The 18,034-nt window shown below is 41.7% G+C and overlaps 1 protein-coding gene across 1 annotated transcript in view; it reads left to right on the forward strand.

Moving 5' to 3' along the window:
• Positions 1-16,506, forward strand: part of sema4ga (sema domain, immunoglobulin domain (Ig), transmembrane domain (TM) and short cytoplasmic domain, (semaphorin) 4Ga) — a 30,205-nt gene extending 13,699 nt beyond the window's left edge. Inside the window, exons 4-16 of the mRNA XM_073481266.1 lie at positions 1,761-1,823; positions 1,951-2,049; positions 2,204-2,297; positions 2,373-2,486; positions 4,296-4,450; positions 5,334-5,509; positions 7,144-7,288; positions 8,117-8,339; positions 9,653-9,768; positions 9,857-10,011; positions 10,408-10,466; positions 10,964-13,407; positions 16,316-16,506. Coding sequence (XP_073337367.1) covers positions 1,761-1,823; positions 1,951-2,049; positions 2,204-2,297; positions 2,373-2,486; positions 4,296-4,450; positions 5,334-5,509; positions 7,144-7,288; positions 8,117-8,339; positions 9,653-9,768; positions 9,857-10,011; positions 10,408-10,466; positions 10,964-11,973 — 2,409 coding nt within the window. The 3' untranslated portion in view covers positions 11,974-13,407; positions 16,316-16,506. The remainder of the gene's footprint in view (positions 1-1,760; positions 1,824-1,950; positions 2,050-2,203; positions 2,298-2,372; positions 2,487-4,295; positions 4,451-5,333; positions 5,510-7,143; positions 7,289-8,116; positions 8,340-9,652; positions 9,769-9,856; positions 10,012-10,407; positions 10,467-10,963; positions 13,408-16,315) is intronic.
• The last annotated feature ends 1,528 nt before the right edge of the window (positions 16,507-18,034 follow it).

Here is an 18,034-nt window from a genome sequence, read left to right on the forward strand (position 1 = left end):
ATTCCCCTGTCACCCCTTGTGTGTTTTGTTACACCACAGGAGCTCCTTTCAGCATAAACTTGCATAATAATGAGGTAAAACTATGTACTGTATCTTCTCACTGTAACTCTAAATAGATACAGAATTCATCATAAACATCCACATATTGGTCCATGTTGACACAGAAATACATCCTAATTAATGCTGTGATTAGCATACTATCTATCGCAATGCAGTGCTGCCAGTGTCTACTCTACTTTTGAAGTTCAAACATACAGTAAAAATGCAAATTAAAAATGCCTTATTTGTTTATTTTGTTTGTTTTTTTTACAAGTTTTTGTGTGTTTTAACCTGGTGTCTGTTGTATGTATGGAAACCGTTGGATGATTTTGTTTTCTGAGGGCTTTTCCGTCATGTTTCCTCTTGGCCTGTACACTTTTACACTTAGCAGGATACTCGGTTTCTCTGCATTGTGTGTGTGTGGTGGTCTCTATGGTGACTGATGCTAGCAACGGCTACCAGCTGTCACTGCTAGCTAGCTTCTATACTTTTTGGAACTCTAACTTTAGCAACAAGTTTCGAGATGTATTTCTCTTTTACACAGAAAAGATCTGAGTTTTCTGAGACAGGGAAGGAATGTTCACCAGTCCTTTGTTTTTCAGACTTGTTACAGTTAAGTCAGTCCACTGAGGCAGATCCATCTGAGTTGTATCTTCTATGTACCTTTAGGCACCTATTTATTAAATTATTTCTGTGTTTCTTCATCAAAAAGCTGAAGTATTGTTGGTCCCAACAAAAGGTCTGTGGAGTTAAAGTACTGTAATTGAGATTAACATCCAGAGTTGATAAACCTTTGTTAGTGATTATTAAGATATTGGGTCATTTTTCCTTTCTCATTATTAAAGTTAAAGTTAATATCCTTGTGAATTCTTCATGTCAGACTAGGATTGCACAGTTAATCGAAATATTATTAATTTCGCAATATTGCCAAGTGCAATATACAAATAGCAGATTAGTTTGACAAAGCAGCATTATAATAAAGTATTGTAGTGCTGCAGTGACGCCCTGCGATATATTTCATGATTGGTGGTAATGATCATTTTCGTTGACAATGATCATTACCACCAATCATGAAATATATTGCAATCATAATATCCATCAAAATATTTACTGTGTGATCACTGTCAGTGGCAGGGTCCGCCAGTCCCACGCAAGTCTCAAATGGCATTCACAGGAAACAACTCATGCATGCACAAATGTCAAGTTATGACATTATCCAGAGGAGGAGAAAGAACAGCTGGCAATTTGTACTGGAATACATTTTGCTTCTGTATACTGTAGAAGAAAATCCTCAGTTTTGCATAGTATAACAGTATTGCATGTTTCAGGATGATTCATGATGTCATTAAAGCTCAGCCATCCCTTTAGGTACCTATAGAAGCTGAAAACCCTCTTTTACCTGTCACACTGCCCTGTTTGTTACCTGGTGACAACCTGACATTAAGCTGTTATGCTAATTAAGTTAGTTCGGCCGCGGTGTCTGTCATGAGGTATAATCACCGGTGTGTGCTCACCACCATACCTCAGTCTCCTGCTGTAAAATACATATGCTATGATTGCAACGTTCCTAATACGTGAATTATTGGAGCAAAAAAGATTTTACTCTGTTTATCTGCTGCCAGATCTGTGGTTTTTTGCTCAAATTCATGCGAGTCAGTGATATGAAACCATCCATCATCTCTCTCTCTCTGTCTTACTGTATATTCCGTGGTGTGTATTAGATTGAGTGGGAGGCCTCCCCCGAGCAGAAACGTCAGTGTCTGCTCAAGGGAAAAGACAATAAGGTAGGCATTTAGTTTTTCCTTCTCCCTCAGTCCTTTCCTTTCATCTTTGTTGTATTTGGTTCTCTCCTATGTATTGATATTCATTTCCTTGCTATAATATCTTGTCCGGTTTCTCTTCCTCTTCCAGACGGAGTGTTTTAATCACATCCGCTTCCTCCAGAGGTTCAACTCGACTCATCTCTACATGTGTGGGACTCATGCCTTCAGACCCCTCTGTGCATATATAGTATGTTAATGCAGAACACATTACAGCCTTTCCAGTGGTGTTAAATACATTTGGCATTTAATTTTTTTACTGTAGTAGTTTTTTTCTTCCTTGTGTGATTTAAGATGAAACCAAACGTCATCCTCTTTACCTTAAATGTGTGTCTCCTGTATAGGATGAGGAGAGGTTTGTGATGTCATCTCAGCCTGAAGAGGGCAGAGACAAATGTCCCTATGGCCCAACAACGGGCTACACTGCCCTCATAGTTGGTAAGTTCTTTAACAGTTTCAGCCACAGTTTTACTAAATGTCTAAAGAAGCTGATTCAGCTTGCTTTTCTTTCAGACCAGCAGATGTACACAGCTTCCCAGTATGAATTTAGGAGCTTCCCAGATATCCGCCGCAACTCTCCGTCTCCCACACTGAAGACAGAGGATGCCCCCACACGCTGGCTAAATGGTGAGTTAATCTCCTGGAGTGACATAAACCTTTTAGCATGTTTAGATGGCAGGGTGGTCTTAACTCAACCAGCTAACACCTGCTTTAAGACTCCATATCAGCAGGCACTGATTCTTTACCAGCATCAGTCAATCAATAATTCATTATTGTACTTCACCAATTTGCTCCACCAATTCATAAAGCATTACAGCTTAGTTTAACAGCTAGCGACAGTTGTGTATTTTTAGTCCCAGGCTGCCAGTCCAACTCAAGAGTAAATTATCTCAACAACTACTGCACAGATTGTCCTGACATTTTGTGCAGACATTAATGGTTCCCAGACAAAGTATCTTAATGACTTTGATGACCCCTGACTTTTCCTCTAGCATCACCATGAGGTTGACATTTTTGGTTTTTAGTGAAATGTCTCTACAATAGTGCTGTGCAATACCTCTTAATTTCTTTTCCGATCCAATAGCGAGTAAAACCCAAGCTGGTATATGTAGGGAACTCCCATTGGTTGAACAAAAGCAAAAAAACTGAAGCCTCAACAGACAGATGTGAATCACATTTGCACTGACAGTGACAAACATCACCGATAGCACCACTCACTCTCTTTCTCTATACCTGAATAATGCCTGCCAGTGCTAGAGGACTCAGTGAATGAAGTCTGTCACACCTTAGCAGCACCTTTCTGTTTCTCTTCTTTTGACCACTGGTGCATAACCTATTCAACTGTGATTACATCTCAGATGCTTAACAAGGTTTGTGGTGTTGCCACAGTACCTCACAGTCCTCCAACACATCCCATACAGTGTTGTTGCTGTTCTGAGTGGTGAAAAAGCTCCACACATGACTGCGTCAGTGATGAGACATCATCACTGTCAACTCTGTGTCAGTGGAGCCTTACGTTTTTACAGAGTTGTATTTAGCCAGGTATTATTTAGTCTAGATCCTCATGATAGTGTTGTTCCATTCTACTGTGTCCCTGTTGATGAAAAAATACACATTTACCCCAAATTGCTGAGTTTAGATATCAATATTTTATTATTAAAATTGATCCTAGAACAAAGACAGGATCAGATGTATTGATATTTCTGTGTTGATCCACATGCCACTAATAAACAACTCTTGGATGGATTTGTCATTAAATTTGGTGCACACAATTTATTATGCTCCTCTTAAGATGAATTTCAATAATTTTAGTGATCCCTTAACTTAATCCAAATTTATGTCCAGTTCTTCCAGCTCATACAACTTATATTTGAGTGAAAGTAAAGCAATTTCAACTTTAAAAATATATAGTGTAGCATGCTGACATTAGCATTTAGCCTTAAAGTAAAGTAAGTAAAGTCTCACAGTCATTAGTATTGCTTAGGTTTGTTAATATATTCCTCCGCAAATCTGTTTTGGGGTTTAAATGACTCATAAACATGATGTTTTGCAGATAACTTAAGTCTGTAAACATCTTCTTCTTTCACTTTTTGTTTTCACCATCTGTGCAAACTGTTCTTTTCCTTGATATAACAAGTAGCCACCTGTTCAGTTAAACACAGTTAATCTGCATATATCTACATTTTTACTGTTTTGGTGAGACATCTCAGGTAGAGTGGTAGTATATTATTTTAATTGTTTTGTTCAGGGCAACTATTATACCCTGTTTTCATGGTGTCAGAGGCTCATGTCAGCTGCTAAACAAGAATCCACGGATGGAAGATCTGTCAATGATTAATAACTTCACATGAGGCGGAAAAGATTTCGTTGATTCATTTATCAAGAAGAAGAAAATAACACAGAATGAGTGAGCGCTTTTTTTCCTCCCCCATACAGAGGCCGACTTTGTGGGTTCTGCCTTGGTGAGGGAGAGCTTGGGCAGCAGCACCGGTGATGACGACAAGATCTACTTCTTCTTCACCGAGACAAGCCAGGAGCAGACGACGACCTACAGCCACAGCAGGGTGGCACGAGTGGCCCGGGTTTGTAAAGTAAGTACAGGCTGAATAAGATGCAGAATATGATTTACAACTGGGAGTGAAGCCTTGCATCAGACCAGCTTGAGTGAAGTCTTGGTTGATGATAGCAGAAGGGTGCTATAATAGATGAGGGGCTGGATGGGGAATGCATTTGTAACAAGGCCCCAGCGTGATTGTAGGAGCAGTGTGTGTAGCTGATGAATGGGTTGCAGAGTCAGTGGAGCTCAAAGTGAGAGGGATGGATGACTGCAGGGGGAGAGAGACTGTTTAGCACCCTCTGCTGCCTAAAATGTGATTGATTTACGTTTCCTGCTGCCAAGGAAGGGGTTAAGAACAGTGAGAGCTAGTTGTACAGTGTAATAACCTTGTTGTTCTCTCCTGTGGCACGTTAAAATGAAGTCTGCTCACAAGTTCTTTCCTTGAAAGCTTGGCAGTACATTTGTTTTTTCATCTTAATAGCAATGCCTTGCAGCGGCATGCATGACATTTGCAATTTGCTGCTGGCTGAATACATTTAAAAAGTTAAAATCAAAGGTCAAGATGATGCTAGTTGCTGGATTTCCAAAAGAAATGTAGCCTTGAGTCAGACTTTTCCATCGGGAAACCTGTCCAGACACTCTCAACCTCTAGGTGTGCTGCAGGGACAAAAACACACACTCAAACACAGACCTATACAGTGGGGCCTTATGAGCAGCCATAACCTTATTGAACGTATCATTACTGCTTCCCCTTGCCATCTGTTGCGCTCTTTAGGAGGTTTACTTCCCCTTGTGTGCCACCTTGAGCCGAGTGTTCAGTCTGTTTTGTCATTTATCCAGGCATTACCTCATATAACTCCCTCTCCACTCCCTCCTCCTCCTCGTTTCTCCTTCCTCCCCCATTTTTCCTCCCCCAGGAGGACCGAGGAGGCCGTTTGACTCTCCAGAAAAGGTGGACGTCCTTCCTCAAGGCCAGGCTGACATGCTCTCTGCCCGAGTACGACTTCCACTTTAACATGCTGCGCAGCATGTTTGTCATGCCTGGCCACACGCCGCAGGACACCCTCTTCTACGGCATCTTTGGCTTGGAGTGGTGAGTGTCTGATGTCAAGATCTGGCTGACAGAGACTTTGAGGATACAAATGCAAATGAGTGAGGCAAAGATGAAAGGCGGCAATCAATACACTGAGACAGTCCAAGAAGACAGGAAGGGACGAGATGAAAGCGCGGGCGAGACAACGCAAGGAGAACTTTAATCCAAATGATGTGAAAGTTGGGTGGAGGAGTTTTGTAGCAGTTTGAGGAGAGAATATTGATTAAAAATGCAGATTTAGATGGGTTTAAAAGAAAGTTGTAATCCTTAAGATTTTAACTGTGGCTGTGGCGTAACTCCTGCAGTTAAAGTGGAAACAGGAAGTGCAGTTTAACAATAGAGCAAACACTCATTGAGCAGCTATTTTGTAAGAAATACAACAGAATTGTTAAGTGGTGAATCTGTTTACAGTGCAGCCAAACAAACTCAAATGTTGTTTCAATGAAGAGGTCAGTCAGAAATAATCTCTACTGTGATCTGATTTCATGCTGCATGGAAGCATAAGTAGTTTCCCACATGACAGCAGGGCACAGTAAAGCTGGATATACTTTTGAGGATTCAGAGGTGCACAGCCTGAAAAATTGCCTAAGAAGGACTGTTGTTTTGTCTTGTAGATGCGGTTAGCTAACATCAGAGACAAACACATGTACTTTCGTTGCTTCACAATAAAAGTCCATGATTCCATTATTTGTCATTTAAACAAAGTTCACTTTAAATGAAATTCAGTCATTATCCACTCATCCCCATACTGATGGAAAGAAGGGTGAAGTTTCGTAGTCCGACATTTCTGGAGCTTCACTGCAAAACAGTGTTGCAGCATTCTCTACAGTAGATTGGGACTTGTCTTAAATACATTTTTTCCAACCTTGATGAGCAATCAAGCCCATGCACCCGCTTCAGTCGCGGTTTGTGCCATCGCGAAGCTCCAGAAATGTTTTGAGGACTACAAAACTTCCCCTGACATTCTATCTGCATGAGATTGAGAGGATAATGACCAAATTTTTATTTTTTGGGTGAACTTATCCTTTAAGGACTTTGAATGTGAAACTGTGGAGGTAGTACAAATTGGATGTAAATACACCAAATGGATATAAAATACTATTAATTGTATAAAAACTGGCATATGATTTTAGGAAAACTGAACTGGCACTTTGTAGAACATAGTTTCCGTTTCAATGTGATTCATTCTCTGCAGTGATGTCTCAGCTGAAATGTGGATGTTAAGCCAAAGCAAAATGTTTTTTGGGGAAAGCAGAAACAAACAATGATGGTTGTCAATATTTTTGTTCTGTTGGGGTGCTGTCTCCTCTTGAGATCCATCTCTCCTCTACCTTACTATAGCTCCTACTACACCTCTCTGAAGGCTTTTTATAGTTCTCTCCTCCTTCCCTCCCACTCTTCTCAGTGATGTATGACTTCTAATCAGCTTCGTACTATCTCTTTCATCCCCCCCCCTTCTCTGTGCTTTCTTCCCATTCTTCTCTCTCTATCTCTTAACCTAGGTAAGCCACAGATCTACTGTACTTCTACAGCTGTCCCTATGGCAACACTGGGTTTACTGCTGTTATTGTTGGCGGCTTGTGCTCTGGTCTTTTTCTCACTCTGTGTGTGTGTGTGTGTATCTCTGTCTTTAGGAAAAACGTGAAGGCGTCTGCGGTTTGTCGATTCTCTCTGACTGAAGTCCAAGAGGCCTTTCAAGGACCCTACATGGAGAACCAGGACTCCGGCTCTAAGTGGAAGGAATACACTGGAAAGATCCCTGACCCACGACCTGGAACGGTAAACACACATGCACACACTCAGACACACACACTGCTGCCCCTTTCATCAAGCACAGAAAAAACATGTTACTCTCTTCTTTGGCCTTCAAGGATTCATACCAGAAAACTGATCCAAAGTAAAGATGCATTAAAAGAGGAAGTAGAGGAAAAGATGGTTGGAAAGCGATAGAGAGCATGACTGGCAGCCTCAAGGATGAGGCTCAAAACACAGCCAGCTTATGTCACTGAAACCCTTTTCCATGGCGATTAACTCCAGCCCTTAGCTTTGGCGACAATGGTTTAGTGTGGCAGCTAAGGCCGTTGCATCGTGAGCAGGAGCACACATTATCTACTGTAGTGTCACTTCAACACTTTGTAGGACTTAATTTTAACATCGCTATTAAACGGAAGGGAGAGACGGTCAAGGGTTTTAACTTAGGAGCATGAAAGCCTCTTCGAGGAGCTGGCTGAAGTCATTACAACAGGACAAAGAGAGCAGGGAAGTTGTTTCCTTAGTCAGGTGCAGAGAGAGATGAGTCGCCCGCCTGTCAGCACAAGCCAGCTGCTGAACTCGCACGGGCTCATTGTCGTCCAAGTGAAAAGTAACATTTTCCCGTGGACACAATCTTCCACATGGCTCGGGTTTTCTTCTTGATCCCTTAATTTTCCCTGCAGACCATCTCGCTAAGCCTCATGACATCCTCTCTGCCTCACACTATCCGTCTCTATTTATAGCGAACTTTATTACAAATGAGCCAAAAATGTCTCCCTGCAGCCTACATCGTGCCTTATTACTCGCTCATCACCCCCTCCTCTCCTCGCTCTCTTTGGCTTCTTCTTCCTGCAGTGTATAACTGACGCTCTGAGGGCCAGGGGCATAAACGTGTCCACCTCGCTGCCTGATGATGTGCTGGACTTTGTCAGGAGGCATCCTTTGATGTCCCAGCAGGTCCAACCTTCAGACAGACGCCCCCTTTTGTTCAGGAGGACCACAGACTACACACACATGGCTGTACGCATGATCCAAGGCTTGGATGGACAAACATACCATGTATTATACATGGGCACAGGTGTGTATGAATTCATGGCAGAAATTGTACAATCTGTTCAAGGAATAGTTGACATTTTGGAAAATATGCTGATTCAGTCCGTCGCCGAGAGTTAAATAAAAAGATTGATACCGCTCTCATGTCTGTATGCTAAATATGAAGCTACAGTACAGCCAGGAGACACTTACCTTAGCTTCGCATAAAGACTCGAAACAAAGGCAAAAAAATCTGCCAAAATATGTTGTGCTTTTATGAGGGGTTATGAGGGCAGTGACTTCCTGGAGCCTTGTCTTCACTGTGGCCAGGTTGGCTGCATCTATTACTAGTTTCATGTTCATTTCTTACATTCTAGTCAGCTTATGTTTTCCATTTATTTAAATCATGAAATTAAAATCAGAAGTGATTCTTATCCACAGTTACATTTCATCCTTGGTCATTACTGACTTACTGGTGTTTTTACTTAGATGACACTAACTCCAAATTGTTTCACATTATTACACCTTCTCACACGGTCAAACATTTGTTACAAGCAAGGGTTTTGCAGACATCTCTGTATCTCACCAGCACAGTGTTGCTCCTAAATGTCTGTTGTGCACATCAATCACACAACTGGCTTTTTGCCTGTTATAAATAACAAAAAATTATCAGGGCACAAAAATATTAATCAAGGATGTTGTACATGGATAAAGCAATCCCTCAACTCAGCCACTTAACTTCATCCCAATCTGCATTTAATTCCGAGGAGATTTAGGATTTGTTCCCACTTTCTTACAAAGATATGAGTTCTTCACCCATTACAGTTTCTCCACTTCTCTAAAGTAACAACATCAGATATCAGAGGAGAATCCGGTATACATCCTAACAGGCATAAAAGTGGGTTGGGGAGCAGTTGCTGCCCTGTCACCATACTTATTTCTTTACACATTGCCTGTCAGAATAGTTTAATTTCTTTACACTTCCAAAGGCAATGTAATCTGGTTCCAGGGATTATTTTGCACTTGGGGCAATTTGGAGAAGCTCCTGTTGTGTACTTGCTATAAATATAGGGAGATATGTAAAGATACTCCAGACCTTACTGTAGATGTCTGAACCTTCTTCTCCAGCAACTATTATTATATTTGCACTCACAATTTGTAACTATGATAAGAAATAAAGGCAAAGAAGTGGAATACCTACCTTGAGTTAGTTTCAAGGGTATTTCTTTTGCAAACGGAAAGTGAATAAAAAATACTGGCTGTGGTAACAGGGTTATCTTTTAGAAACTGACTGGCTGAAATGCATGTACGTATTCTCCTTTAGTTCAAATGTTTCTCTTCTTTGTATGTGTCACTCAGATGAGGGCTGGTTACATAAAGCTGTAGAAGTCGAGGGTCAGCTACACATTATTGAGGAGCTTCAGGTCTTTGAGGAGCAACAGCCTGTTGACAACGTGCTGATATCTGCAGAACAGGTAGCGTGTCTGACCATCACATGCACACATTGAAATTTAAAGAGTTATCTCTGTCCCATAGTATTCAAATCCTCTCTCTCCACACCAGATGAGTGTGTACCTGGGCTCTTCGTCAGGCGTGGTGCAGCTTCCCCTCTCTAACTGTCACAGATACACTTCCTGCTACGACTGCATCTTTGCCAGAGACCCTCACTGTGCCTGGAACGGAGCCCAGTGTGTGGACATACTGGCACTCGAAGACAGGTGAGTGCTGAAGGATGAATACGTGTCAGGTGATGCGGGTGCCCTTTTTGTGTGTTTGATTTGACTGAATTCAAGTATCACAGTGCCCTGACACAGTGTCAGCTCCTAGAACTGTTGCGTAATCACAACACTGGTAGAAAGTTGATGCTGGCTGTGATAGTAAACATAGTGTGCAGCTGTGTACTTAAGGTGTACTGATTAATCAGGATGGCTTACTCAGTGGAAAGTTGTTGTGTAGGCAATAACTGATATGAGGTATATGAATGGAGCAGAAAAGCAGGAAAAAAGAAATGGGAAGAAATAGAAATATGAGTAAGTGTTACAACAATACTGGATATTTTTATGTTACAACAAGTAAGCGTTTGCACTAATGTGCTGTTCTCTTCCTCTTAACAGATCCACTTTAATCCAGGACATCCAGCATGGCAACAGGGGATGTGAGAACACACAAGATGGTACGTACAAATCTCACCTGCTGCTAGCTGTTGTGAAAGAAAAAAAGTTTGCTTCTCACGCTGTGAATGATGAAAGGGAGATGGAAAATAGAGAATGTGAGGAAGATGCATCGTTGTCATCAGATGGCATGAAGGCCTCTTTGAAAGTTGATTATGCGCACGGCGTTGGCAAACTCCTCTCCTCCCTTCTTTAATCACATTTTTGCCATCTCTGGAGAGAAGTCTGTTTGATATTCAAGGCAGACGAATGCCTTCTCTCACTTTACAGTTTCAATCTGATAAAAATATAGCGTCTTCTCCCTCCCGCTGATCACTCTCTATAAAAGTTAATGCGATGGCAGGGATTAAAAGATATCTAATTACAGTTTACATCTCAGTAACTCTGGACAGCCTTTTATAAATTTAGGTGTGTAACAATTAGTCAGAGCAAAGTTGTGAGTTTTCCTGTAAACATAATGTGAAATGAGACGTTCTCACTGCATTACTATGTGTTTCAGACATTGTCCTGCGGAGCCGCGCTGTGCGGGTGGGTGATGATGTGCTGCTTCAGTGTGAGCTCAGCTCTAATCTGGCGACCCCTCTCTGGACTCTTGATGACAGCGAGCTCCAGGGCTACGGTCTCAACTCTGGCTTTAGAACCGGCACGGATGGGCTGCTGATCATTGAGGCCCGGCAGGACCAGAGTGGGCTGTACACCTGCTACGCTGTCGAGAACACCATCAAGGTCGCCATAGTTTCCTACAATATTACCATCCGCCTGGACCTGCCCCCTGCCCCACCCGTTGAGCCAACTGAAGACCATTACAGTCTCTTCGCCACTCTGCTGCCACCCACAGAGCGTCCCTCCTCTGAGAGGCCCCTGCCACCACCTCCGGCGCCTCTCCTCCCCCACTCAGAGCTGCTCACCCCCAGGAATATGGAGGCCATGTACCTGTCCCTCATCACCATCCTCGGAGGCCTGTGTGTGGTCCTCACCGTGGTCCTTGTCTACGTGGGCTTCTGCCTGCGAGTAGGCAACAGAGGGAAATACTCTTTACGCGCAGCAGCTGCTGCCTACCCGAGCAGTAAGAGGAACAACAGGAACAAAAAACAGCACAGGAACTCCTCCCACATGGAGCTGAAGACCATCTCGAGCCACTGCAACGGCAACGGTGTCTGTAACGGAGTTTCAAAACACCAGAACGGCGGCATCCAAGACGGAGGCTTCCTTCAGATTGTCCCAGGTGAGGGTCACACATCACCCAATAAGGAGCCTCCTCCCCCAGCCCCGCCTCTCCCACCAACTCCACAACATCACTCTCCAGAGTGTGACTTCCCCAACGGGCTGTCGGCCACACTGCCCAGCGTCCTGAGGAGGATGAACGGCAACAGCTACGTGCTGCTGAGGCAGAGCGACTCTGAAAACACATCATCGCACAGCTACTCCTTCGCTGAGGAGCTCAACAGGATCTTAGAGAAGAGGAAACACACTCAGCTGCTGCCCAGGCCGGACGAGAGCTCTGTGTAGAGAGATGTTCCTCCCCCTGTGGTGGGAGGACTGCTGTGATCTTATCTGGTGCTGAAGTGCCTGTCATGACTCATTATTGTTGAGGACTAATGCAGTGAGAGTCTTATCTATGTTCTTTACTTTGGATTTTCTTCCACATTGAGACATTCCTGCTTTTTGAACCTTTTTGAGCTGTTTGCCATCCTTAATTTCCAAATTTCCCAACACATAACAAGTGAAAATTAATGAGTAATGCCAGTGAAGGAGCGACCATGTAATCTACCTCACCTCAATACTGCCCAGATGGAAAAGTGCAGTCAATCTGCAGAATATCAGGACTGAGATCTCAGCTGCAGAAAGATCTGTGATTCACAAAGCACAAAGCGGGACATACAGCCTCCCAACAAGAGGCACAACCCCACGGGAATATAAATACATGAAGACTTCTGCTTTGCGGCAGCCATATTTGGCAAAATTTCAACTGGAGGGCAGCTAGCCAAAGTTTGTTTGCACTGATTAAAGTGCACAGATGGCCTATGCATTTTTAAAACGTGACATTCACACATTATAAATATTGAGGGAGATGGACATGGTGAGCGAAGGAATCTAGAGTGCAATGTTTTCACTTTTAATAACCAATTGCAATAACCAACACAAAATATACAGTAACTCATGACAGCACATAACACTTTACACCAGCCATCATAAAGAAATGGTGAACTAATCATTCTTTAATATTACTATTAACCATAAAATGAAGTAATTGAAGATTTCTTAATTTATTACTGTGTTTTAATGACATAAAGTACCTAGTTTGATTTTTAATTAATGACAATAATCATATTATTATAATAATCTATATGTGGTGTTAACTATTGTAAGAAATTAACAATTTGTTGGTTATCACAAAATATACAAGTAAATACAGCTGCAGCCGAGGCTCACAATCCATCATAAATGCATTAAATCTTGTTATGGGGAAGCCTTATGTTGGCCACATAAACATTATAAGCATCCATATTGTTTATAAAAATGCACAAGATGCTGAGGAAAAAATGTTATTTAATCTCTACATGATTGAAGAAATATTGAATAGTGATTATTTCACCGAGTGTAAATGGACAATTTGAAGAAAACATGACAGTATTATTGATTTTAATGCACTTTACCAGTTTTAAAACGCTTTGGGAACATTAACGGACGCTTTTGTGGAATTTGACTCTGCAACCAGTCAGGCCAGAGAAGCTTTTTGATTGGCCTTTTCTCAGTGGAGCTGCAGCAGTGAAGGCCGCAGCTGCATCTGCTGGACCTTGTTTGACACAAGTGGACTAGAAGGAAAACATTGACTGTGTTTGAGCTGAACCTGAACCTACCACTGAGTGACACCCCACATGAGACTGTAACACAGAGTGACTCACAGACTGTGGGGTGCAGCGTTCTCCAAAGGCATCCAAGGTAAATCATTTTTGTATCTCACCAACACATCTCCTGCACAGGCACTTTGCCAAACATGCACTTAAAGGAATAGATCATGGAGTTAGAGTGCATGGTGGCTGCATCAGTGTTTTAAAGACTGGATACATACAGAGCACTGAGAGCACAAAGTTATCTTTTAGTTTACATACATGCAAACAGCTTGTTGTTCTGATGGTTGGGTTTATAATTTGTGGGAAAGTTTTGGTTCAGAGATGCCCAAATGAAAACATCTGCTACAGTCAGACTCACAGATAAACTGTATCACTTAAATCACAATTACAAATGAACAGCCTGCCAGTGCATTTTATTGAGAGGAGCCCAACCATGGAAGAAATCATTTCTAGAAAGCAGGACCACAACAGAGGATAATTTTCATAAATAATTATAATCTACAGATCATTTTCATGATTGAAGGTGCAATATGTAAGAATTTGAGTTAACTAAAATTGTCAGCAGAATGCGAAGAAACAACAGTTTTGACGATAGCCCCCAGCCCGAAAACCTCTTTCTCCCAGCAGTCCATAGCTCCTTAGCTAGCAGTATACTGTAAACACTAAAACACTCCCCATGTAGTCTGGCTAGCTGCACGGCTACCTGCACGGCTAACTGAGCTAACGAGCTAACATCAACTACAGTCATGGATCAATAATGGGAAATCTGTTAGCAGCAGTTAGCAGTTACTCTGGTTAAATGTTGCCCCTGTTTAATGGAAGTATGGATTCTAATCTATAAAAGGGCAAAAAAGTTGTGAATAATGCTCATCACATTTTCCCAGAGCCCAAAATGACATCTACAAATTTCAGTAGAAAAAATCCAAATAATCTTCATTTACTATTAAAAATCACAGAGAAAAGCAGCAAATCCTTAAATTAAAGAAGCTGAAACCAGAAAATGTTTGACATTTTTGCTTGAAAAATGACTGAAACAATTAATTGATTATCAAAATAGTTGACATTTACCTTTCTTTCAATCGAATAATCAGAAGGAACTATTTTATTACAGCTTTATCTTTATTTTAGTATTGCACTGTTTATTTTCTTCATCAGTGTCCTCTTGCTGCCTCTCACTGTTGTTCTCCTGTCAGAGGGCAGCGTTAATTAAACACTCGTCTTTATGACAAGTCTGACCTTACTTCAGAAGGAGAGAGAGGCAAGTCAGCGATCTCCTCAGAGATTTACAGTATGAACACTCTCAAGATCCCAATTATTTCTCATACCCTCAGGCTCCGACTGGGGTTTCGTTCTTCTTATTACTGTTTGTCAAAACAGAACCTGTCAAGTATGCCCGTAGTCTGCAGCTTATCTGCACATACAGGCGAGAAAATTAATACACCTCCACATATGATTCTGTGGCACGCTTGTGTAACGGCACATCTGATTGAATCTAACAAGCCCGTGATGTCAGGCTGTGAGGCACTGTGCTTGCTGCTGTGGTTCGCTTGAAGAGCTAAGCTTTCTAGTCAGTGGCACTGATCAAAGAAATGAAAGAAGAAGGATGTAGCTGCACTCTTGGCACATTAAAAGCCTTCATTAAAGCCCTCTGACCTCATTTCAAAGCACAAGAGAAGGTGAACGCAATGGCAGGATTTGTAATGGTAAAAATTCACTCCACATTCCTGCAAAAACACTCAGAGATATAATATGTAGGAAATCTGCATTAAAATGTCTCAAAACGCCTACACCATTATTATATGTTTTATTGAGTAGTGTACTTACATATCCTAAATGTTTCCAACAATGTTCGAACCCAGACAAATCTACAAGTTTAATGAAGGTAACCGTGTGTTACATTTGGTTGCCCGTCGCAACTTCCGGAATAGGAAAACAAGACTAAACTTAACACGAATAAACCTTTAAAACATTACTTGATCTATGAATATTTGTGCTGACGTCACGTCAGATAGACTATACCAGCAATAGTTGTTGTTGAATGGTGTATTCAGCTCCGACGAAGGGAGCTCATACAGTGTTTATCTGCCCCAAATAGCCGGATTACCTCCACGGATCACTGCTGCAGTCAGGTTGATAAACAGGAGAGAAGACAACTCCACTTTTTATCTAATTTATGATTATTTATCAAACTATCAAATTAATCGCCAACTCTTTTGATCATTTATCAATGATGCTGAGTCATTTTCAGGTGGAAATAAGTTCAAAATTATCTGGTTCCAGCTTCTTAAAGATGAATATTTTCTGGGTTCTTTACCTCTTTATGACAGTAAACTGAATATGGTGGGGGTTGGTGGGGTGGTGGTCCATGGGTTATGGACAAAACAAGACATTTTAGGATGGAATCATGGGCCAAACAACCAATAGATTAATTGTGAAAATACTCCACGGATTAATCGAAAGTGAAAATAGTTATTAGTTGTACCTTGTAAATACTGGGTTGTGTTTGAAAAGGCCCAGGCCACATATAGTCAGGTCTTATGCTGTGTTTTATTTAAAGTGGCACTCAGTAGAGCGCATACCTCTGCCAAGGCCCAACAGTTCCCTTTAATTTAATCAAGCCTAATTCAGTATCAAATAGAACATATTTAAATCTGCTAGATCCAGATTTTTATTCGTTTTTGCATCGTATCAAGATTCATTCAAGATTCAAGATTCACTAACAAAAATATTAAAAATACGCAACGTTAAAGAAAGTAAGATCATTTCCTGGATCAGTCCCTTTATCCAGACAGTTAATGGGGTCTGCTCTGGGCTGAGACCCATCCTCGTGGAAATCTTTCCCGGTACTTTTGGTGAAATCCTGCTGACAAACCAACCAACATATGGACACGGTTGAAAACACAACCTCCTTGGCGGAGGTAAAATAAAAAGACCAAAAAGTGAGGCTACAGTGGACACTCTATGCCTGACTATTTCGCCCTCTCTCTCCTTCGCAGGTCTGATGAGGACAGGTCAGTTTGAATTCTCCTAATTTCATTCCCGGGGACACTATCTCCCAACCAGCATCAGATGGCAGGACCGGCTGCAAAGATGTTCTTTTAATGAGCAGTGAAATGAAATTCACCGTCATTACTGGACAACAAAGAGCAGAAGAGAAAGAAAGAAAGAAAGAAAGAAAGAAAGAAAGGCTGGATAAGGGCTACAGTGTGAGAGTCTCTGCACCTCCAGCTCTGCTTCCCCACAACTGGAATGAAAATTGTTGTCTGCAGTGTCTCACCGAGTAACGTTTGTTCTCCTGTGTGTGCACAGAGCGTCCTTGCCTCTGTTTGATGCAAACTCAAAGTCTAATGACCTTTTTCTCACACTTGCTGCATGAATTATTTTTCAACACTGCTCTTCTTTTTTAATGTCAAGTTAACGGGAAGGATCACTGTCAATGAAAAGTGCCAAGGTTGATGTTTAAAAAGTGCTTCGTGAGCCTATTTTAAAAAAAGATTTTAAAAAAGAGGCATATTTATTTTGTAATTTTTGTACATTGTGTTTTGAAGTTATTGTTAATGTCTCTGTTGAAGTGCCACTTGTGAGACACCGTCCTGATGAATCGGAAGGTGCCTGTGTTGCACAAAATGTGATAAATAGGAGCACGGTAGCCAAAAGCATGCAGAGGCTGCACCAGCACCACAGAATTTAATATTTATAACCTACTAATGGGAGGAAAAATACACTAATCTACCTATTCAATATAACCTATTAATTAGGGATCATTCAGCTTTTCTGTCACTGTAATGTCTGCATATTAGTTTTGAGCTCTGTTTGCATGTTTCACCACGTTTGTGCACACAGCAAATCCAATTCTTTTACTAAGCTAACACAAAGAATAACAGGGCAGTGGGTTCCTTCACATTTCAGTCATAATGAGTTCAAATAAAACTTTGTACTTCAACCTCTTCCTCTCCTCATCATTATTGTGTTTATTTCACATTTCACAAAGGCAGGTAGAAACTGGTATGTTGTATCTGAGAGGAGGCCGAGTGGAGGAGGTGTCTGCATTGTCACTGGAGTTCCTGCAGCACAGCCCGGGGCTGTAAAACAGAGCGGCATGCAGTTGTACGGAAAATGTTGCTCCCTATGAGGTTGATGGACTGGTTCAGATCCAACTGGAGTGTCTGAGGACAGTCTTGTTGACAAAACCCACACATTCATATGTCCTGCGTCCTGTGAGGGCATGACAAGAGAAAATGTTACCTCAGCTGATGCTGCCTTTATAAAAGAGCAGCCGTTTTAACTCGAGCCTTTTGACGTGATCTTTCAGAAATGCCACGCTCAATATATAACACAGATTTTTCCATCATCCATATGACCTTTTCTCATGTTCCTTGGTGCGGGCAACGCCCAGCTTTCAGACAATAACTGTGTTGTTATAATGTATTACCAGCAGCATGACAGAACACCCATAAATAGGGCAGCCGTGTCATGAACACACAGACAAACGCAGCCAAGGGGCGATTTGTAAAGGTGCCAGGTACCTGCAGTGCGTACAGCCTGACATGTGATTAACAATGGTTGGTCTGGTATTTACGTAATGCTGCCTCGGTTTAATCTGGGTCAACAGGAAGCTTCTTCTGCTTCTTGACTGGCAGATTGGAATTTATTAATGCATTAAAATGTGTAGAGTCACACACACACATATTTATATATACAGTATATGAGAGGTG

The sequence above is a fragment of the Pagrus major genome, chromosome 15 (genome assembly GCF_040436345.1).
Source record: "Pagrus major chromosome 15, Pma_NU_1.0".
NCBI lineage: Eukaryota > Metazoa > Chordata > Actinopteri > Spariformes > Sparidae > Pagrus > Pagrus major.